The sequence below is a fragment of the Pimephales promelas genome, chromosome 24 (assembly GCF_988280905.1).
Source record: "Pimephales promelas chromosome 24, fPimPro1.hap1.1, whole genome shotgun sequence".
Lineage (NCBI taxonomy): Eukaryota > Metazoa > Chordata > Actinopteri > Cypriniformes > Leuciscidae > Pimephales > Pimephales promelas.
Window position 1 is genome coordinate 28,537,593 of NC_142792.1, and position 25,306 is coordinate 28,562,898.

Here is a 25,306-nt window from a genome sequence, read left to right on the forward strand (position 1 = left end):
GGTGAAACTGAGGGCTAATTTACGAGCTGGTGACGGTCTCGGTGCGGCTCTGCTGCATTCCACTTTCAAAGGAGAAAACACGAGGCCCATCAGCTTTTTCAGAGCATTTCACTAGCTTCAGTCGCTTCTCATCCACTTAAATGATATTAAGCCTTAAAGTTCTCCATAATTAAGGGTGTGGACACTACAGTGACAGGGAACGCTGCCGTCACTACTAGTGTTTAGGTGTGTTCCACATCGGCTGGATGAAACCCATCTGTGAGATTTGCTTGCAGGCGGGAGGAGCTGAAAACTGAGACGCGAGTCGGACACTTTCTGCTTCCACAAATTACACTTTCTGTAATTAGTAAATTACACAGACTCTTCAGAGACATTTTCATTCAATACTTCATAAGTACTGCTTAATACAGCGTTTGTTTGTACATGAATAAAGTTAAAAATAAGCCTATACTATTAATGTATTGGGGTCTACGTTTTTTATTCAGTTTTATTTTTTATAAACATGACAAAATATAACATTGTGACTGCATGAAAAGAGCTTTACTGCTTTAAAACAGATCTGAGAGCATTAGTGGAACTGAAGGTGTGGGGATAAACATGAAATACATGTGATGGTTGTCATGTGGTGAATCCAGCCAATCGTTAAAAAACAGCAGAGCTTGTGCAGCCGCAGTCCTCCGGCAGCTCTCGAATCGCTCGCGTACTTTGATGGCATATGTCATAATCATGTGGCGTCAGCGCTGTCTCAAGTCAGACAAAATTTCTAGCCGGCATGCACTGCTCAAGTCAGCCACCGATCGGTCTGTGCAGCCGAACAAGCTTTTGTCTGTTAGAGTCACTTCAGCTAATCCTGTAACTCAACAACACAAATGTATCCACTAGCCATTCAGAAACGTCCAGGTGCATCTCAAAGTGCAACCTCTTCCCAAGTCTTTCTGTAAGGCTGCACTCCGCTACTGGTTTTTCAGAGATTTTGGATGAGTGAAATCATTCCTGCGTTTTGTTATTGCCGGTTTATCTGACCCTCATGTAAAGGATTGACCCTCTTCTGAACGGAGACGGGGAGCAGCAGCTCAATTGCATTTAAAGGGAAACACAAAAAAGCTTTTGAGTTTTCGTCACAGTTCTCTTGCCTCCCAAGTCTTTCTGGTAGAAATGGGAGCTCTAGTGCAAGTTCTACCAGGAAAACTCAAATATAACATCATTCATTAATCAGGTTATGACGTTATGACCTCAGATCTAGCCAATCACCACTCAGACATTTGGAGTACTTAAACCCGGTTAACACCCATTACTATGTTCGCAAAAACTGACGCCGGTGTTCATCTCCATCCTCCCCAACACCACCCGGTCGTTCTCTTGTCTCCTGAGTCTTTCTGGTAGAACTACTTTACCTGTGCGCTTACCGAAAATAATTACACACCTCTGAATGTTCATAGTATAGTTCAATGTAGTATAACTAGAGCTAAACCCCTGTACATTCTCAATAAGAACTTTATTAAATGTAGTCATGTAATCTATAATAAAGTGTAACTAGTTCGTAATAAGTGAAGATTGTAATGATGTTTTTATGAATGTGATTTCACCAGAACACTTCCTGCTCTACATACTTGAGTTTCTCCAGTCTGCAGTTTGGATCCTTGAGTTTATCAGAGAGCAGCTTGACTCCTGAATCTCCTGGGTGGTTGTAGCTCAGATCCAGCTCTCTCAGGTGTGAGGGGTTTGAACTCAGAGCTGAAGACACATGACCACAGCCTTCCTCTGTCACCATACAGCCAGACAATCTACAAAGACATACAGCAACAGTCCACATGACATTAGTTTGGCTAATTTTGTAATTTTGACAATTTGTCATTGTCTCTTTCACACAATGACCTGCATAGTTTGTACTTTCAGCTGTTATTTTCTGTAGATTCTTAAAAGTAACAAAAACATTAATTATCATAACATTAATTATGATCGTAGCTTTTCTCAAAAAAAAAAAGAAATCTGGGTGGGGGGTTCTGCGCTCCTGATGGTTTTTGGTTTGATGGTTGTCAGTGTAAAGTCACACTGCCAGAATATCTTCTTATATTTACTTGTAATATGATCATCTTGTAATATGATCATCTTGTAATATGAATCTTTTCAAGGATTCAAAAATGTGTCTCTGACAGTCAAATCGTGACCAAAATCGTACAGTGTGACCCTGGATTTAGCAGCAGGGAACAGTAAAGGTAAAGGGCACCTAAGTAGTAAGTTTAGGTATAGGGGTGAAACCCTGAAGTGATATTTTTTCAATTTCTCTCACCTTAATTAGCTTATCAACTTCTACACTGCTTCAGTGTTTCTTTTTAACACTCTGAATGTGGATTATATAAACACTGAGCAGTGTACATTACTGGGGATTTTGATGCGTGGACTCATCCTGGAGAAGATCGATGTTAAAGTACGATTTTTGCACCAGAGGGCAGGTAGCAAGGCCAAGCACCAGTGATGATGTTAATTGGTGTGGTGATGAATATTGGTATTGAATGCATTATTTTTTGACTGCAAATGTCATGTCCATAATGTTGGAAATGATTTCGTCTCTTCTTCTGGCATTGTCTCAGATTTGTTGACAAAATTGTAAAAATATATATTTATTTTTGTATTAATTGTTTAATGGAAACTAGGGGTGTAACGATTCATCTACTACATCGATTTATATTCATACGATCCAACTACATCGATCTGTGCTCTGCTAGTTGGCCTTCCAGAGGGCATATATCAATCTAAAATTGTTTTAAAAGTTAATCAAACGATTGTATCGATACTAGGAAATAACGCATTGAATTTAAGCACGTCAGATTTTATATGGATGTTTTTTTCTTAGAACTTTAGGTTTAATATATAGGCGTTAAACGTTACTCGATTCAGTCTGCCTATCTGTGACGTTATCGCCATGCACCAGCAGCAGCAGCGCAAAGACAACATACATAGCATGGCGAAGGACAAGGAGAAGCCGATGAGCGAGAAATGATCAGTGTGTGAAAACACATTGGCTTTTGTAAAGACGGAGATGTTCTAAATGAGTCACTCGCTGTTTGTAGTAATTGTAGAGAATCGAGGCGAATCAAACACAACTTAATCAAATTAATCTCTCATGGGATTAATTCACATGGCTTCAACACTCCAAGTTCTGGAGCCCACATTCCAGAGTCACGGAACGACTCCGTGCTGTCTGCAGATAAGGACTTTTATTGCCCCACAGGCCCAAGAGATGGGCACTAAACAGGACGAACGTGTCAATATGTTAGTTTTACTGAGACAGGTCAGCTCCAAAATGGTGGAACGAGAGGCTCACAGCAAAGACCCTTTGATCCCCTGACAGAGATGTTCCACAGAACACCTTTGCCTCGTCCCCCTTCGAGTTGAACTCTCAGTAACCTTACGGTTGAGATCGAAGATCTCACACATAAAATAATATGAACTCACCACAGAACAATTCTTGGACCTATAACCAATCATAATTCTTGTTGTTCCTACACTTCATGTGTTATTATGCTTAGATCACATAATAACCATGTAATTGTTGTTAACTATTAACTCTTGTAATTGTTATACAACCATTAGAAGTGTGAATGCCTCGTTTGCTCTTAAACGAACCGTATTCTCGTGATTCAAAAGATGGCTTGATTGAAATCTGCGTAAAAGGTTTTGTTTTATGATTATAATTATCATATGGTTAAAACGATGGTCTTTTGTCTCTGCTAAGTGCTGGAGACCAGCTCACAGACCATGCATAAATTATGATAAAGAAAGAAGTAGATCCACCTCCTGAGATCATGCCATTACCCATTGGCCCGAAGTTTCTTGGAGGTTGGACTAGAGTTTAAGTTAAAGATCCGAACAAAGGACCTCATGATCAGATTTTTGGAGATTTTGAAGATTTCAGATGATTTTTGTTTAGATTTTTGTTCAGTTCGTTCAGTTCTGTAACTGTTAAGTCCGTGCCTCTCTCTAAAACCAGCAAGAGAGTGTTCTGTTCGTGCTTATCTCTATAACAATGAACGTGTTCGCATGCTTCTACATCGACTAGACCAAATCCGACCCGCAGACGAATAACCCATCAAGATCAGGGTTACAATTCAGCTCAGTCAAGCCATCCGACTCGTCTTACTTTCATTTCTTTCCTTTATTTCCTTTTTCGTAAAAGTTTCGTTTCAAAGTTAACTTTGCAACGCGCTTCGAACTGGAAAAGACTCTCATTCGCTTGCTAATCACACGTGACCAGCGGCGAAACTTCCATCCCTGCACTTCAAAGACAACAAACCACGCAACGGACCCGGCCGGGAAACTCCCCTTCGACGCGACGCAGACAAAGGGAATTCCCTCAGCCACTACAAAGCGCAAGTACTCCAGGCTCTAACTGAACTGGTGCTTTAATGTTAATTGAATAACCTCTCTAAGAAATGAAGGTTCAAATTAATGCTTGGTGGTCCTTTCAGGTTATGTCTTACGTGCATATAGAAAGTTGAAACTTTCTCTCTCACTCTTTCCAACTCACTCTTTCCCTTTCGCGACTGTATGAATGTGTGTGTGTGCGTGATTATGTTTAGTTGTGTTTAGAATAGCTAATAAAATCTTCCATATATTTGAAAAGATAAATATTCTTGTGTCGTGTTTGCACATTTAATGTCTTGTACTGTTCGATTTAAAGTTACCTTGCTAAGATATAGTGTTTCACTATAGATTTGGTTATAATTACGGCCCGTTCAAATGAACTCTAAGCGAGTCATTTGCTCGGTTCAGTGATTCGGTTCCATAGATTCATTGCAAATCAATGAATCATTTCCCTTTGAGCTAAATTGGCCTTCGGCCCCCTTAAATACATTTTATGTATATTATTAAATGTTGCATTTGCTACATAATCTAGACGAAAAAAACTAGACAAATGTTAGATAGTGTCGATCTGGGAAGCGATCCAGTCAGAACTGATGTCCTGCGTGTGTGGTAGATGTGCACATTTGTACTACTGTAACGTGCTGATCTACCCCGCAGTCTCATAAAACATTAAAATATGTCAGCGTCTGGGAGAATGAGTAGTAGAGTATGCATATAGATCTGAATAAGAGTGACGATGCAAAAAGTGATTTCGGTGCGCTTACACCCGACCAACCCAAACAACCAACCATGCACATAGACACCTATACAGCTCACGAGTAATGAATTGAGTTCTCTTTCGTGTCAGAATGGACAAATACACACAACACTAAATGTGCATTTTGAAGAAAGTGCATCAGTGCAATTGTTGTCACGTTACGCTAAATAGAACCCAAGCGCAGACAGAAACTTTCTCAAAACATCATTTATTTATAACCGGAAAACAAAGACCCACGATGGAGCAAACAAACAGAAACTATAAGACAATAACAGACTTGACAACATAACTGGAACATTCACAGACAGATCACAGTACTCACAGAACCGACTGTTAACAAGACGAACCAGCACTAAGGAACAAACACTGAAAGCTTACATAGAACACAATCACAAAAGGTACAGGTGACACTGATGAACATCAATACTAATGAGGGAACAAGGGGTGTGGTAAGGACACGTGATCACAATCACAGGTGACACGGATACAACATAAACTAACAAGGAAACACAAGACAATGCAAACACATAGCCCAAAACAACCGGCCATGTGCTTTCACAAAAAACAAGAGACAAATACATGACATAACCTCCTCCTTACGGAGCGGCGACCAGACGCTCCACATGGGACATAACAGACTGTAAACTAGACATAAACCAACAAAACATAACGACCATCAACAGTGGCAAACAAGAAAACATAACAGTAGGATCGGGATGACACAATAAAAATAACACATGAGGGAGGGGGGGTGGGGGAACAAAAGAGTTTGTAGGTGGAGGTCCCGAGTAGGTAGGTGGAGGTCCAGAGTGGGTGGGTGGAACAAAAGTCCTGGATTCACTGGACATGGGCACTGATTGAGGACACGAAAACCGGGCAGTTCTGGGTGGAGACACATGAGGTACAGTCTTGGGAGGAAAAGGGCGGGGCACAACAGGAACAGAGGTAATTGGGGAAAAAAACCGGACACAACCGATGTTGCTGCAGCAAGCAGAGGACCCGAAACAGAATCCAAAACATGGGGTGTTGCCTCTGGCAACGGAGCTGGGACAGGGGATACCACAGATGGCTCAGCATGGACAGTCCTATTCTCCTTAGCTGGGAAAGAACTGTTCTTGGTCACTCTCCCATCCACCTCAGCATGGACAGGACTTATAGATGGGACATGGCTGGACATGGTCACTCTCTCATCTACCTCAGCATGGGCCAGACTGACAGAAGCAACCTGGAGAGTCGGCACAGAGCCAGGAAGGGACTGAGATGGTGATCCTGACGATCTCTTCCTCCTCCTCTTTGACCGCGGTCCAGGAGCCATAGCCGGACCTAGGATCCCCGCAATGTCCGTAGCAAAAGCTGAAGGACCTTTCATAGACGTCGAAGTGGTGAGAACGTGGTTGCCAAGCATTGTTGTGGCTAGGACGTGACTCTCCAAGATCACTGGCAATGCAGAAACTGACAATGTCCTCGTGGGGTCCTGCCGCTCCTTTTGACACACATGGTCCACTACCTCTCGAAACAGGCGTCGGATCAGCCCCTGCCGTTCAGCCAGCGGAGGAGGTACATTGAGCCCTGCGATGAAATAAGAGTTTAGGAGGACCTCCGGCGTAAAATTTCTCTTCTCCTCTAGGCCCTGGGCAAATCTCTCCAGGGATCTCTCTCCCCAGGGAGGAAACGGAATCTTGCCCCTCCTCATATCCTCAATGGTCGACTGCCACCATCGCTCCTGGTCACCCAACTGGCTACTGGCGGAACACGACATAGCCTATTGTCTGCTGGGTTCAAAAATTGGCTGGTTCGTTCTGTAACGTTACGCTAAATAGAACCCAAGCGCAGACAGAAACTTTTTCAAAACACTGTTTATTCATAACCGGAAAACAAAGACCCATGATGGGTAAAACAAACAGAAACTATAAGACAATAACAGACTTGACAATATAACTGGAACATTCACAGACAGATCACAGTACTCACAGAACCGACTGTTAACAAGACAAACCAGCACTGAGGAACAAACACTGAAAGCTTACATAGAACACAATCACAAAAGGTACAGGTGACACTGATGAACATCAATACTAATGAGGGAACAAGGGGTGTGGTAAGGACACGTGATCACAATCACAGGTGACACGGATACAACATAACCTAACAAGGAAACGAGGTAACACAAGACAATGCAAACACATAGCCCAAAACAACCGGCCATATGCTTGCACAAAAAACAAGAGACAAATACATGACAATTGTATCTGCATGTCATTGGACATGATGTGGCAGTGACAACAAACGCGGTCTGTGTCCTTAATATTCAAGCGACAAAAGAAAAAGAGAAAAGCATTCACTGTTTGTTAATAGCTTTAATAAGGATTAATTATAATTCATACAAATAAATGTGTCTACTTGAAAGAATAAAAGAATGATGTATGCAAGTATTTATAAAGAATGCATATATCATTAATTGAAAAGTAGACTGTTCTACTTTAGGAAAAGTGGTTTTATTTAATTCTAAGCTATTTTTCATGTCACAGTAGGTAAATCTGTAAATGTATTGAATGTTCAAACTTAAAAATCATTAATATTAATAGGTTCATAGATGTTTTCTCCGGGAATGTGTTTGGAAATTTTAGAGAAATTCTAAATTAACCAGATTAATAATATTAATAACCTTATAATAAATAAATAAATTCAGGTATTTATTTCAGTCACACTGGTTGATTTTTTTGGCTAAAAAGTTACTGAATCGATTTCAAGTCACTGAATCGTTTCGGATCGTATCGTTCTAAATGAACCGATATCGTCCTTGAATCGTATTGACAACCAAGAATCGTGATACGAATCGAATCGTTGTTAAAACGAATTGTTACACCCCTAATGGAAACCCATTTACCTCAGTATCTGTAGCTGACAGTTTGGAATCTTCAGTCCATCAGAAAGCAGCTTCACTCCTGAATCCTGCAGGTCATTGTTACTCAGGTCCAGCTCTCTCAGGACGGTGTTTGAGGATTGAAGAACTGATGATAAACTCTCACAAGTTTGAACGGTGAGTTTACAGTGATGTAACCTGTGTGGCGAACAAGATAAACACTGATATTAGTTGGCTTAATGTTTTTAGTAAATATATATTACCTTCAGTTATTTTCATGCTTAAGCATGTTAAAATGTATTTTGAAAGGTTCTGTTAATTTAACTGTTCCTTCTATTGCTCTACTATATTTGATCTTTCATTTAATTGCACAGCACATATTTAGAGCAGCTCCAGCAGGCCTCAGCGCAGATCCACTTTCTGGCCGAGTTTAGCTCAAACCCTTATCAAATACACCTAAACAAACTAATCACAGTCATCTGGATTACTAGAAAGTTGCCGGCGGGTGAGTCTGATCAGGGTTAAACTCTGCAGGAAAGTGGATCTTGAGGGCCACAGATGAGAACCCTTGGTTTATAATCTGAAACACACACAACAAAATCCTTAGAGTAAAATGAACACTGCTCATATGTGTCCACTTTACAGACTACAACTGACTTACAGCCCCATAGCACACAGTCGGCTGGTTAGCAGGTTGGCTATCCGGACTAGCCTCCAAGTACGGACAGAGTTGGAAGTGAAGCTACACTGGAACTTAGCGAGCCTGGGCGAATGGTTCAAACGTTTAAGCAAGAACTTAGGATGATCCTGGGAGAAAGGAGTGTCTGGAAGTGGGACTTCGGAAAAAGGTCAACTTAAAATGAAGAAGATGAAGAAGGCAGCGGGTAGGCACAACTGTGTTGAGAATGGGTCAGAGTCTGAGGGGAGGGACACTGATAAGGGTGATAGTGAGGGAGGTATGGATGTAAGTCAGGAAGGTGAGAAAAAGAGGGACAAAAGAGGAAATACTTTTGCTGGGAGCAGTACAAACAGGGCAAGGAGTAATGAGGATTATGGGAAAGTAATAAAAGATAAAGGTACGGAAGGACTAGAGTTTAAAATCATATTGAGATTTGGTGAGGAGAGGGGAGTTTCGTCAATAAGTGCAGTGAAATTAACAACTGTAACAACTGGTTGAAAAACCAGATCGGCGATATTGTAGTAGCCAAGGTGTTGAGAGATGGTAATCTAATGATCGGATGTAAAAATGAAGAACAAAGAAAGCGGGCTGGAAGAATTAAAGAGATTGGAAAGTGTAAAGTAATAAGTACAAGTCAAATTGAAAAAGGAAATGTAAAGACACAAATGGCGGTCTGATCAATGGGGAATTTGCATATCATAATTAATAATTTATAATTAATAATTATTAATACAGATTTGGATCAGACCAGTCTTACATGTAATAAATCTTCCCTTTGAGGGAAGCTTTGTCAATTTTACCTGCATGCATCCATGTGTGTCTCTGCAATTAACCACAAATTAATTGTAATTAATTACACGGACCACGTTTTACAAGACAAGTACAATTAATTAGCTCAATTAATTTATAAAGTTTGTGAAAACAAATTCTGTGGCCACAAGAATTAGTTTTCCTGCTCTATAAAAACATACCCTTTTAAGGTATCTTTGATTAACTTAGCTAGCTTTTGATTGACATTTCAGGGACTTGGGAAATGAGCAAAGAGGCAGTATTCCAATCAAAATGTAATATATTGCATTTAAGCGCGGCCGCGGCGTTCTTGCATGGCCCGTCCCGGCGCGTGCATGGTTAGTTGCGTGCGCGTGGCTCCTTTGTTCCCTGGGAAGTCACATGATGCAGCACAAGTCTTTGTTGGACGTCTTTCAGGTGACGTTACCCGAGGAAATAGTTCAGCAAAGTCCGCTTCCTTTCCTGGGAGGTGAACTTATTAGTAAACTTAAAGAAGAGACGAACTTTAGACGAACAAAAGAAAGGATCCAGGTTTTGGACCTGATCTCCGTGAGGAGATTACAAGAGTTACATGTTGCTTGACACTATAGGTTTTCAGCAAGAGGGCGGGCGGAGCCGCGCTCCTTCATTTATTAACTTGGAGAAATCCATCCCCTTCCTGTTGGCTGGAGCCAATCGGGGGAATGGACGTTGCACGCGGGAACTCTCGGTTTATTGTCCTTTGTTCTCAGAGCACGCGCTCCTCGTGGGAGGGGCTGTGTTCAAGGAGGGTTTTATAGTTTAACAGTGTGATCTTCAATGGCAGTAAAACATATTAAAAATACACTTTACTTTATATCTCTGTGCATATTTAGATATTTCATTCAATAAGCATTCTGGAGACATCAAGGAACATTATGTTACATTAAAGGAATATACACTTATTTCTAATTCCTCTTTATGCTGCGACCAAACAAAGATATTTCACAGTGACATGGGGGAAAACGCATACATTTAACAAAATATACTTAATGGTTTTATGTATTTAAACAGAAATGTCCGTCTCTTTGTTCAGAGACCCACTCCTGTTACATTCCAATGTGTCGGCTGTGAAACATGGCTGAATAAGAATGACAATGATGACTCTTTATGTATAGATGGCTTTGGAATTCCCCTGAGACTGGACCGGGATAACGAGTCTACGGGAAAACAGCAGGGTGGCGGTGTTTGTTTGTACGTAAACACGCGCTGGTGCTCAACGATTGTCGTAAGGGAGAAGTTGTGTACCCCTGACATTGAACTTTTAGCTGTATCTCTACGCCCTTTTTATTTGCCCAGGGAATTTCCACAGCTTTTTTTTATATTGGTTTATATTCATCCGAGAGCAAACGCTATTACAGCCATAGAATATATTAAGAACACCTTAGATAGATTGGAATTAACATCTCCAGACTCTCCCAAATTTATTATGGGTGATTTTAACCATTGTGTGGCAGAAAAATGCTTGAAAGGTTTTCAACAGTATGTTACGTGCACTACTCGTCTGGGAAAAATATTGGATAAATGTTATGGCTCAATTTCAGGTGCATTTAGATCAATCGCTCTTCCTCCTCTTGGTTCTGCTGACCACTGCACTGTACTACTGGCACCAGCCTATTTGCCTGTTATAAGGAGAACAGAGAAGCTTGTAAAGGTTATTAAACAATGGACTAATGACAGCATTGATAGACTGCAGGGTTGCTTTGAAATAACTGATTGGAATATGCTCATGGCTCCATCAAATGATATTAACGAGCAAGTGGACAACGTAACATCGTATATCTCCTTCTGTGTGGATGACATCATTCCTACTAAGAAGGTTACCATCTTTCCGAATAATAAGCCCTGGGTAACGAAGGAACTCAAGGAAATTCTAAATAAGAAAAAGAGAGTTTTCTACACCGGCACTGAGCATGAAAAAAAGGAGGTTAACAGAGAAGTTAAGCGTGCTATTAAATCTGCTAAACTGAAATATAAGAACAAAATTGAGCAAACATTTACTCAAGGAAACCTCCATACAGTCTGGCAGGGTCTTAAGAATATAGAAGCAGTTAATATTGCTCCCACTGCTCGCAGGCACTATGTTATTTAACATAGGATGTTAGAATGCATAATGATTTCGTTACTATATGTGGCCTCACAAATTGCCCCTTGGGGACAAATAAAGTGTTTTGAAATTGAAATTGAAGGTGCTCGAACGATGCAGATAACTCGGGAGGGAATGAGGAAGGACAGTGAGCTTGTGGGTTTGAGCCAGTGAGTTTGAGGAGGAAGTGCTCCCAAAGAATGTAACACTAGGATTTATGAGTTAAAGTGTAAGAGAGTATGTTCCAAAGATAATGAGGTGTTATAACTGTCAAAGGTTTGGACATACAACAATGACATGTAAAGGCAGAAGGTGTGCAAGATGTGGTGAAGATCATGAGTATGGTCATTGTAATCATGAGCAACCAAAGTGTTGTAATTGTGGGGGTAGTCATAGTGTGGCTTACGGTGGCTGTGAGGTGATGAGAAGGGAAATAGAAGTACAATGAGCTAAAATTCAAAATAAGATCTCATATGCAGAAGCTGTGAAAATGGTCAGTAAGAGTGATGAAAGAAATAGAGTTGAAATACAAAATACAAAAGTACCAGATCAGGCAAAGGAGGGGATAGTAACAGTTTATCTAAAGAAGTTAGTCACTTTCATAGCAGGGGTGATAAATGCAACTATGGAGGGTAAGTCTAAAACAGACAGAATACAAATAATTGTTAAAGCGGCAGTTCATCACCTAGATATCAGGGAGCTGACATGGGAGGAGGTGAGGAATGAGCTAAGCAATCAAGCAAGCCAGGAGCAAGTAGGGACTGGATAGTATTAATAATGGTCCTCTTGTTACAATGGAATGCAATGAGCTTGATGGCCAATGGACAGGAGTTTAAAAAGTATATTGATGATCTTTCCAATAAACCAGACATTAGGTTGAGACCAAATTTAGAATTCAGGTTAGATGGATATGCCTCTGTATAGGGTTGGGAATCGTGAGAAATTTTCCGGTTCCGGTTCCGATTCCGGTTCCGCCAAACGATTCCGGTTCCGGTTCCGGTTCCCATTCAATTAAAATATTAGTAAGAGAAAAATCCACAATCCTTTTTGTGTTTATTTCTTATAGTACTTGACAAATTAGTTTAACAGACTGGTAATGTAAACAAACTCAAAATATTATTAAGCAATCTTTGCAAAAAAAAAATTATATATATATATATATATAGGGTATATATATAAAGGAAATTAAAAAATTCTGCATTCTCTATAATAATTTAGACCTCTCCTTTATTGTATCTCCAACAGTGAAGAATACCCTCTCAGAAGGAGTAGAATATGCTTTAACACACATATGTGTGTAGAACAGATTATTTTTTAAAACGGTTTGAATGATTGATTCATTAAGACTTTACTTATTTCATTACTGGATAAATCGGCGCTCTAGCAGTTAATAAACAGAAATGCGTCTTGCGGAAGAACATTGTTGCCGGAGCTACTTCTCTCTGTTTATGTCCATGACGAGTCACGCAGGCATTGGGCTACTCCGCAGCAGCTGCGATCCGCCGGCCAGTCTAAACAAGAAGTCCGAGTATTAACGCTTATTACAGGCTTTACGTAGTGATTCAAGATAAGACAAAAACATGGTTTGAAAAAAAAAACATTATGATGCACTCGCTCATTGTATATATTTTGTAAATTCTGAACACAAAAAATATACAGACTGCATCTGTTTTGACCACTACCGTCAATGTTTACTCAAACTATAATCTCACTAATTCTGTAACGGAAATCATTTGAATATGTGAAACAAATAAATATTGAGACTGTGTGATTGTAAAGCAGTTTCATATCGACAACTGCTCTCTCTCTCTCTCAGCGCAAACAGATTTGAATGTAGGCTAGAGAGTGACTCGGCGGTCGGCGCGCGCAGTGTGCGTGTGTCTGTGTGTGACAAATGCAGCGCGTGTGAGAGCAAATCGCAACTTCAGTGGTGAAGTTTTTGTCATTTAGGAATAAGACGGCGTCTTCTACTCCCAGCACTTCGCCCACATGATGATATCGCATCGGCATCAGAACCGTTTTCGGAACCGAAACTTAGGAATTTTGCACGGTTCCGGTATTTTTTCAAAAACACAACCGGTTCTGGAAAAGAACCGGTTCTCGGTTCCCAACCCTACCTCTGTAAGGTGTGATAGGGAAGATGGAGCAGGGGGAGGATGTGCTACATTTATTGGAAACGATATTTCATTCAGAGAATTGAGTGTAGGGGGGAAAGAACAAGAACAAGAGTATGTTATTGTGGTGATATGGATGAATGATGGAGAGTGTGTAATTATAAATTATTATAATCCTTGTAGGAAATTAGAGTTGGGACAGATAACACAAATAGTAGGATTGGGTGGTAATAAGCTGGTAGTGTGTGGTGACTTTAATGCACATAGTACTTTATGGGGAGGAATAAGAACAGATGCAAATCGTGAGGTTATAGAAGAACTGTTAGAAGAGAGAAACATGGTTTGTTTAAATGATGGGAGAGGGACTAGAATAGATGTACATACAGGGAACATTTCGGCATTAGATTTAACTTTAGTTTCTAGGAATTTAGCGGGAATATGTGAGTGGGATCTATCTGAAGATTCATCGGTAGGTAGTGATCATTTTCCAGTATGGTGTAGTGTTCTATTGGAAACAAATAAGGATCAAAGGGAATTAGTGGGGAAGTGGATATTTAGTAGTGCAAAATGGGAAGATTTAAATATTTGTGTGAGATAGAAATGGACAAAATAGATTTAAATGAGGAAATAGAAGAGATTGATAAAAGTATTACAACAATATTACAAGTTGCCAAAGAATCGATCCCTAAAAGTAAAGGGAAAATGAAAAGAAAGGCAGTTCCCTGGTGGACAGAAGAATGTGGGAAAATAGTAATAGAACGGAATAAAGAAGAAGTATTAAGAAGAACCCATAATTTTCAGAATTTGATTAAATATAAAGAGACACAAGCAAAGGCAAGAAGAATTATACGAAAAGCAAAAAAGCAAAGCTGGCAGACTTTCTGTAATAAAATTGGTAGAACAACACCTGTTGGAGATGTGTGGAACATGATTAAGAGTATGCGAGGAATTAGAAGGGAATGGAAGTATCCCATATTGAAGATGGGGGAGGAAGCAGCAGTGTCTGACCAGGAGAAAGCAGAGATGATAGTGAAGGCATTTACTCTTATTCATAGTTCTGATAACTTAACGGAGGAGGGCAAGAGAGGAAGGACAATTAAAAGATTAGTATATGGAAATTTACTTGAAAGAAGGGAGGGTAGTAACAGTATCATGGATGCACCAATTACAATGGAAGAAATGAGAAGGGCAATAAAAGGATCTGGATTAACATCTCCAGGTAAAGATGATATCTGTTATGTAATGATAGAACATCTAGGTGTTTTAGCGTCTACAAAGTTGCTAGGGTTTTTTTAATAAAGTATGGGATTTAGGGAAATTGCCAGCTAGGTGAAAAGAAGCAGTAATTATTCCTATCAGTATTTGTAAATGTATAATTCGTAGCCTGATTTATATAACATTTAAAAATCAATTGCTGTGTCCGAAATCTCCACTCAAACCACTACTCCCTACCCCCTATGTTGGGGGTAGAGAGCAGAGCACTATATAGTGAGCTCACCAGCATAATAGAAACACCACTTTCGGACACTACTCGATCGTCTCGTTGATTACATCATCCGTCAGCTGGTGCCGAGCCAGCCCTGGGCTAAATAGATTTTTAAAAATAAATAAATTACATTTTATTGAGCTTATTTCTCCAAAATTTAAAAACTAAAAGTGATTTCTGGCAGTTTTTGTTATAATGCGCGACTCCACACATGATTATAACTTATTTTTACGATCGGTGCAATGCATGATGGTATGTAGGGCTTAGGTTAGTGACCATCGGTTGTACACTACTTTTCAAAATGCATTCTGGGATACATTGAGTGGACTATATAGGGTATAATAATCATCACTATACATTTGGACAGCACTACAAAATGGCGAGCTCACTATATAGTCCACTATATAGTGAGTAATGGGTGATTTTGGACACAGCAAATGAAAATCATTTTTTAAGGCTATTGACAGTATATTCTGATTTACAGGATAACAAAAGTAGACATCCACAAATCCCTCAGTAATTTTAAGAAAGAGCAGTATATGACGGTACGTGACAAACCAAAATGTATTGTTTGTTCAGAATTGGGTGTAGTAAAGGAGTAAATTACCACAATTTTGAGAGATGTGTAAGATCGCGATGAACTGTCAGCTTTTTAGGAATTATTATGGGAGCACACTTTGCACACATTCAGTAAGGCCAAACCATACACTCAGTAGCCTGCTTGTTTTATGCTCTAATAGTGGTTATGTGTTAATGCTTTAATAACAAATAATTTATCAGGAGCATTTATGCGGATGTGTATGGTGGCAACACGTAGGCTAACTTGAAAGTATTTGAAGGTACAGAAAAAAAAGTCTTTTTACGGGCGGGAGCGGGACAATACATAAATGTTACGGGAGAAAGTAACACAGAAAGTAGTTGAGAACGTCAGTTATAGTAATGACCCACGTATTAAAAAATGGTCGGGTTTATGTCGGCCTCAGGCTCATAATTACAGTTCATGTGTCGGCCGGGCCGGGCTCGGACACAACAGGCTTGGGTAGGGTCGGGCTTAGTCTCGCGTAGCCAGACCTTCAGACTGACGGCTGAAGGTCTGGAATTCATAGCAGCTTTCTTTGGCCAAGGCCCGCCCATAAGGCCGTTTGACCGACATGTCAAACAACCAATTACAGTTCGTTTTGTTCAGCGTCACGTTTTGGGGTGTGGAAATGTCCCCACAACAACCGAACGGCGAGCAACAAGTCAGTCAGCAATCAGCAGCAGTCACCGGAGGCGCTCGTTAACAACGCTCCGCATTATTAAATTCACCCACGAACTCGTGCTCATGTTCATCTTATGTCCGCTTTGTCACACGGCCAGTTCAACCTCGTATAAATCAGGTTATGTGTGTAAATCACGTGCCCGCTCACGAGCGTTTACTCTTAACAGACACAGTCCCCGGCGCTGCTCGTGCGTCACAGAATTTTCATAAAACGCTCCCCGTTCACAGTAACCGGGTCGTCTCCAGCTGTAGCTGTCAGCGAGCCGCCGCACATTGAATACTCACATGAGTCAGGCTGCGAATGTAAGTTACGTCCCCGCCCCAGCGCGCTCACGCACGGCTACTAAATAAACGCCTCACCTCCGGCGCCGCGTACTCGCTATTCCCTTTATCCTTTAGCACATCTAGTGGATGCATAACGCAAACCCAGTCAAACGTTTGACTCTGCAGTATCTGCGCCTTATAATCCAGTGTGCGCCCTACGGCCAGCTGCGATGTCAGCGTCTGTTGTTTCATGTTTGCCCACAAACGCAGCTGATATCCCCTTCGCAATTAAGTACTTCACTTGATCTTCCATAATAGATAGGAGGGGACATACAACTACGTTTAGCTGATCTTGATAAATGCTCATTGTCACTCACATAGGTCACTCATATAAACACAACAGTTTTTCTTCCGCAATCACACGTCTGCGCTTTGTTTCCCGGCGGATCGAAAATAAACGCGACAGTGACGCCCCCCGGAAATCCGATAAAATTCAACCAATCAGATGACGACTTCGACATTCCTGAAGTGTTTCCAGTTAAGTGTACCATATGCATCAGACGTTTAGCCAACGTTCCGTGGGCGTGACGTCTGAGGCTGAGACTAGGTCGGGCTTGACTTTTGGGCCACACTTACAGTTGAACACACTTAGTTATTTTCTGCTATTGGTATGAAAACTTTTTCTCTCAAACATTTTTTTTCTCTCAGATAATTTATTTTCTCGCATGTAATAAAGACACAATCCTAGCTCCATAGACAATAACTTTATTATACAGCTTCCATAAAGTCAAAATAATCTGTTAATTTAATATTCTATTATCACTGTAAAGCTGATTTGAAACAATCTTTTTAAAGGCACTATATAAATGAAGGTGACTTGACTTGTCATACTTCTCAACTCGGACATCAATATGGACATCTGTATAAATATGGGGAAAAAATCCCATTCCTGCAAATGTTGTTTCGTCTCTTGTTCTGGCATTCCATAAGAGCAGATGCCACATTCTGTGACTAAATCATTTATTGTGATAGTATATCATTAATTATTTAACAAACATTTACCGCAGTATCTCCAGCTGACAGTCTGGGCTCTTCAGTTCATCAGAGAGAAGCTTCACTCCTGAATCCTGCAGGTCATTGTTACTCAGGTCCAGCTCTCTTAGGAAGGAGTTTGAGGATTGAAGAACTGAAGACAAACTCTCACAACACTGAGCAGTGAGATTGCAGCTATGTAGCCTGTAAAGAGAAGAAAACAGCAGTAATGCAATAGTAATGTTTATTAGGTAGGGTTTATAATAATTTGGAAAAACGTTTGACTGAAGGGATGTCAGCAAAAGGGATGCACCGATATCACCGGTATCGGGCCCGATACTGCACTCGTGTACTCATACTCAAAAAAATGATCCGATACCAAAAACCGATACCAGGAAGCATGTAACACTGCAGAATAACACTGACAACAGAGTAGAATGGGAATAAAAAAGAAAGCAGTCTATTTAGTAAATATATCTAATTTGTGGAGTATTAAACAGAATATAGAAACGCCTATATAGCTGTAGTATGCACGCTAATAAGAGAAAAACCCACAGTTGCACAGACGCGCAAGCTTGATGAGAGCTTCTCTTTTTCACTGACGTCAGCGGAAAGTTTGTAGTTCAGTTAGATGTCAATGGCAAAGAAGGTAAAACGAGACATGTAGCTTATTAAAAACATTAACTGGTGAGAGAGAGAGAGAGAGCACACTTACGTTGCACGCTATTAATCGTTCACTCAGCACACGAGTCATTTCGATTAAAGTAAAACATCAACTGTGGTTCCCTACATTATTACAGGATGTCTTCAAGTCAAGTAGTTTCATGAAAGCAAACATCTAAAGCGTGCGTCCCAAACACTGCGTCTCAGTTTGCGAATATTTAATTGATTTTTTTTCACGTCTAGTACGGACAAATTCATTCAACATAATGTAAAAACGCTTGTCTGGGTGTATCCTAGTAAACTTAGATGGTTTTATCTCAACTGCATGTAGACAGTATATTCAGATGGGATCCTTGCACTCGGTCATAAAGAGGCAGCAGTCTAAGGCCTCATTTACACTGCATGGTTCAAGTGACCCAAATCCGATTTTTTCCTCCCATGTGGCACAGATCGGATATGACCGGTGAACGTGTAAGCAGGAAAAAAACGCATGCATTCCGATTTTCTCAGATCAGATTCAGGCCTCATTCATATGTGGTAATAAATCGGATATGAATCAAGTACGTGCATTTGCGTGTGGCATGTAAGCAGACAAATCGGATATTCCCCAGTAAATGCGAGTCATGCGTCATTAAAAACTGCGCGATTATAGGCGCAAGCCGCGCAATGGAAGAAAGGACACACAGTGGAGAAATGCGGAGGTTTCATGTCTTTTGAGTGTTTGGGGTGAAGAGTACAGGCAAAAAATGCAGGGTTGTTACAGAAATAAGTCCGTTTTTGAAGACATTTCACGAGATATGAGGCATCGTTTTAAATGCTCGTGGCCAGATCCTATCCTCTTTTTTTCTCCGCCGTACGAGACCAATGTTTTGATGACTTATTAAAACATTGTGGAAAGAAAACACTGGATAATTTTATTCGCATCTGTATCCATTGAATTTCGTGCTGTTTTGCTTAATTTCCCAGTTCAGAACCATCAGAACGTCTGCATTTGGTAGTTTCAGCAGTGTATAGTGTGAATGCAAAAATCGGATATGGGTCACTTTTAAAAGATGATGTAAGCACGTCGTCAAAAAAATCGGATATAGTCAGAAAATCGGATTTGGGCATCAAGACCTGCAGTGTAAATGCAGCCTAATAAACCTGCTGCTGTGTTTTAATGTTATTCAAACAATAAAGGACAAATAAATGTCTCTCTGCTCTAGACTGAAACCCTTTTTAACTTTATTAACATAACTTTTTAACATAATTTCCTGCTATTAAATTCAGATAAAACGGAGGTATTACTTATTGGTCCAAAAAACTACTCACAAAACCTCTCACAATACAACTTTAATATAGACGGATGTCCTGTTACTTTATCCACAACAGTAAAAGACCTGGGTGTTATACTAGACCGCAACTTGTCGTTCGAAAATCATATTTCATATGTTACAAGAACAGCCTTTTTCCACCTTAGAAACATTGCTAAGCTACGTAACATGCTATCTATTTCTGATGCAGAAAAATTAGTTCACGCATTCATGACCTCGAGACTAGATTACTGTAATGCTTTATTAGCCGGTTGTCCTGCATCCTCAATAAACAAGCTACAGTTAGTACAAAATGCAGCTGCTAGAGTTCTTACTAGGTCAAGAAAATATGATCATATAACACCGATTTTATCATCTCTACACTGGTTACCTATTAAGTTCCGCATCAACTACAAAATACTACTACTGACCTATAAAGCCCTAAATGGTTTAGCACCTATGTACTTAACGGACCTTCTTTCGCCCTACAATCCACCGCGTTCCTTAAGATCACTAAATTCAAGGCTTCTGGTCATTCCTAGGATATCGAAGTCCAGTAAAGGAGGGAGGGCGTTCTCGCATTTAGCTCCAAAACTCTGGAATAGCCTTCCCGATACGGTCCGAGCCTCTGACTCGCTGACACAGTTCAAAACTAGATTAAAGACGCATCTCTTTAGTCAAGCATTCACATAATGCTTACCTTCTAGTCCTCTGTTATGCCATACGGAACCGTTTGCCACTGAAACTGCTTAACGCACCAGTGGGGCTCGACAGCCTTTTAGACAAACGGGTCGGGCGCGTATGGTTGGGTAGCGGAGAGTTCGGGTTACGGAGAGTTTGTGAGTTATAACGGAAATCATTATGAACATCAGCTATGCTAATTATTTCCCATCTGCCTTTCTGCTGTTATCTCGGGACGCTTGTCCCGAGAAAAATGGCGTTCGTCAGGTCCAGTTTTGTGTCCAGCCTCTCACGGGGATTTCGGATGCCCCAACGCCTGTGATGAGACGACTCAACGCCTGCGATATGTTATGGCGCCGTTTGATTCATAAACAATATTTATATTTAATATTTATATTTAAACAATATGAATGTAAGCCAGAGGAGAACTGGCCCCCGACTGAGCCTGGGTTCTCCCAAGGTTTTTTCTCCATCCAATCTGATGGAGTTTGGTTCCTTGCCACTGTCGCCTTGCTTTTGGCTTGCTTTGAGCTTGCTCAGTTGGGGTTATTTAGTGTTTAGCAATGTTGTTGATCTGTGTTGTGCTACTTTCATGTTATCACTGTAAAGCTGCTTTGATACAATCTGTATTGTGAAAAGCGCTATATAAATAAATGTGACTTGACTTGACTTGACTTTGAATATTCATCACTGTATAAATTGAATATAGAAGGATATTTACTGAGTTATTTCACATTTGATTACTTTATTCAAATTTCTGTACCTGAAAACGTGTCAGGTTACGACTGTAACCCGACTCCTCTATAAATAAACTCTGCAGCTAGGGTCCTTACATACACAAAGAAATCTTCCCACATTACTCCGATTTTACGCAGACTTCATTGGCTACCGGTACGTTTTCGTAGTAGCTACAAGATTCTCCTTATCACATTTAAAGCACACTTCACACACTTCGATCCTCTGATACTGGTCTTTTAACGATTCCACGGCACAAACTATCATCATTTGGTGGAAGGGCTTTTTGTACTGCTGCCCCAACTCTCTGGAAGTCTATTCCCCAACACATCCGCGACCTCTCATCATTACACGATTTTCAAAACTCACCTTAAAGCGACCTTGAGAACTCTGAAAGGCGCTGTATAAAATAAACATCTTATTATTTATTATTATTAAATACGCAGCAGAACAGACTTGTGGATTTATTGGAGGAGGTCAAACAGCTGGCCTCCAAAACATTGAAAAGTATAAACGGATTGTGAAGCTTGAACAGAAGGTGGACGATCTGGAGCACTACTCCTGGAGGAATGACTTGAATGGGAAAGAAGGGTGATTTAAGCAATTTTGAGCGTGCCATGGTTGTTGGTGCCAGACGGGCCGGTCAGAGTATTTCACAATCTGCTCAGTTACTGGGATTTTCACACACAACCATTTCTAGGGTTTACAAAGAATGGTGTGAATAGGGAAAAACATCCAGTATGCGGCAGTCCTGTGGGCGAAAATGCCTTGTTGCTAGAGGTCAGAGGAGAATGGGCCGACTGATTCAAGCTGATAGAAGAGCACCTTTGACTGAAATAACAACTCGTTACAACCGAGGTATGCAGCAAAGCATTTGTGAAGAAGACACAACACACACAACCTTGAGGCGGATGGGCTACGACAGAAGAAGACCCCACCGGGTACCACTCATCGAGGCTACAATTTGCAAGAGCTCACCAAAATTGGACAGTTGAAGACTGGAAAAATGTTGCCTGGTCTGATGAGTCTCGATTTCTGCTGAGACATTCAGATGGTAGAGTCAGAATTTGGCGTAAACAGAATGAGAACATGGATCCATCATGCCTTGTTCCCACTGTGCAGGCTGGTGGTGGTGTAATGGTGTGAGGGATGTTTTCTTGGCAGACTTTAGGCCTCTTAGTGCCAGTTGGGCATCGTTTAAATGCCACGGCCTACCTGAGCATTGTTTCTGACCATGTCCATCCCTTTATGGCCACCATGTCCCCATCCTCTGATGGCTACTTCCAGCAGGATAATGCACCATGTCACAAAGCTGGAATCATTTCAAATTGGTTTCTTGAACATGTCAATGAGTTGACTGTACTAAAATGGCCCCCACAGTCGCCAGATCTCAACCCAATAGAGCATCTTTGGGATGTGGTGGAACGGGAGCTTCGTGCCCTGGATGTGCAGCCCACAAATCTCCATCAACTGCAAGATGCTATCCTATCAATATGGGCCAACATTTCTAAAGAAAGTTCTCAGCACCTTGTTGAATCAATGCCACGTAGAATTAAGGCAGTTCTGAAGGCGAAAGGGGGTCAAACACAGTATTAGTATGGTGTTCCTAATAATCCTTTAGGTGAGAGAGACACAGAGCCTATAATAAGTTTTTAGAAATATTCACAACTTTACATGATAAGCACTGCCCCATTTTAGTTCACTAAAGTCTAAATGTCCCTGGATGACTAAAGGCCTACAAAATGCATCTAAAAAGAAAAATAATCTATATAAATTATTCATTAAATCGAAAACAAAAGAAGCTGAGAAGTACAAGTTATACAAAAATAAGTTAACTGTTGTTAATTGTTAATTGTGACAATTAAAAGATTAGTATATGGAGATTTACTTGAAAGAAGGGAGGGTAGTAACAGTATCATGGATGCACCAATTACAATGGAAGAAATGAGAAGGGCAATAAAAGGATCTGGATTAACATCTCCAGGTAAAGATGATATCTGTTATGTAATGATAGAACATCTAGGTGTTTTAGCGTCTACAAAGTTGCTAGGGTTTTTTTTTTAATAAAGTATGGGATTTAGGGAAATTGCCAGCTAGGTGAAAAGAAGCAGTAATTATTCCTATCAGGATTTGTAAATGTATAATTCGTAGCCTGATTTATATAACATTTAAAAATCAATTGCTGTGTCCGAAATCTCCACTCAAACCACTACTCCCTATCCCCTATGTTGGGGGTAGAGAGCAGAGCACTATATAGTGAGCTCACCAGCATAATAGAAACACCACTTTCGGACACTACTCGATCGTCTCTCTGCGCCGTTGATTACATCATCCGTCAGCAGGTGCCGAGCCGGCCCTTGGCTAAATAGATTTTTAAAAATAAATAAATTACATTTTATTGAGCTTATTTCTCCAAAATTTAAAAACTAAAAGTGATTTCTGGCAGTTTTTGTTATAATGCGCGACTCCACACATGATTATAACTTATTTTTACGATCGGTGCAATGCATGATGGTATGTAGGGCTTAGGTTAGTGACCATCGGTTGTACACTACTTTTCAAAATGCATTCTGGGATACATTGAGTGGACTATATAGGGTATAATAATCATCACTATACATTTGGACAGCACTACAAAATGGCGAGCTCACTATATAGTCCACTATATAGTGAGTAATGGGTGATTTTGGACACAGCAAATGAAAATCATTTTTTAAGGCTATTGACAGTATATTCTGATTTACAGGATAACAAAAGTAGACATCCACAAATCCCTCAGTAATTTTAAGAAAGAGCAGTATATGACGGTACGTGACACACCAAAATGTATTGTTTGTTCAGAATTGGGTGTAGTAAAGGAGTAAATTACCACAATTTTGAGAGATGTGTAAGATCGCGATGAACTGTCAGCTTTTTAGGAATTATTATGGGAACACACTTGGCACACATTCAGTAAAGGCCTGTTCACACCGGGACGAATTTCGCGCGCGTTATTCGTCGACGTTTAACGCCTCGTGACTAAACAATGGGCGCCAATGTGAGTGTTCACACCGACGCGAAAAACGCCACGCGTAAAAGCGTCATTTTTAAAAAAACGCCTCGGGTTCGTTTTTTTGGTTTGAGGTGCCGCGTCAAAACCTATCCGACCAACGAGATTGGCGGGTTTGCTCACGTGTCTGGTACTTCTGAAGTTACAGTAAAACACAACATGGGGGCGCTCAAACACAAAACGGTCTTGAATGTTGAGCTGCTGGTCTCGGAGCATAAAGAGCTATATTTATATTAGTATTTCTGTAATAATAGTATAGTATAGTGTGACCAACAGTCCTGTTTTCCCGGGACATGTGTAAAACGGTCACTTTGTGCTTCATAGAAATCTGAGTTGAGATGAGAACTGCGCATAGTGTTCGTAGTGTCAGTTAGATTTTGACAAGTGAGGAGAGGAGAGAACCGCTGTGCCGACTCTTTGTATTCTTTATTTTATTTTATTTTTCTATTGTGACCAGATGTTTGTTTGTGTTTTTTTTTTCTCGCTCGATCCCCATGTATGATGACGAGTGTAACGTTTGAGTGGTTTTATTAAACGCGGGGAAATACGACAACTCTCGTCTCTCGTGCATCTGTTCATCCGACAACTAGTGCTATGTTTTTATCTCTGGGCAACATCTCAACTTTGCATTACACATGTCCTGTTTTTTTTTAATCTGTCATAATAAAACATTGAGACATGAATATGATCACCCTAGTATATTCTATTATTATTTCTGTTTTACATTAAGCGCCATCTAATGTCAGGGAATGAATTTGCATGTTCACTCGGCTCATCGTCAGCGAAAAACGCTTGGGTGTGAACACAAAAAACGCGTTGAAAAACGCTGACGAATAACGCGCGCTGATATTCGTCCCGGTGTGTACGGGCCTTAAGGCCAAACCATACACTCAGTAGCCTGCTTGTTTTGTGCTTTAATAGTGGTTATGTGTTAATGCTTTAATAACAAATAATTTATCAGGAGCATTTATGCTGATGTGTATGGTGGCGACACGTAGGCTAACTTGAAAGTATTTGAAGGTACAGAAAAAAAGTCTTTTTACGGGTGGGAGCAGGACAATACATAAATGTTACGGGAGAAAGTAACACAGAAAGTAGTTGAGAACGTCAGTTATAATAATGACCCACGTATTAAAAAATAGTCGGGTTTATGTCGGCCTCAGGCTCATAAT

General features: G+C 40.4%; 1 protein-coding gene across 1 annotated transcript in view; it reads right to left on the minus strand.

The window, feature by feature from the left end:
• Nucleotides 1–25,306, minus strand: part of LOC148969341 (NACHT, LRR and PYD domains-containing protein 3-like) — a 53,383-nt gene that overhangs the window by 3,805 nt on the left and 24,272 nt on the right. Inside the window, 2 exon segments of the mRNA XM_089126983.1 lie at nt 1,611–1,784; nt 8,010–8,183. Coding sequence (XP_088983109.1) covers nt 1,611–1,784; nt 8,010–8,183 — 348 coding nt within the window.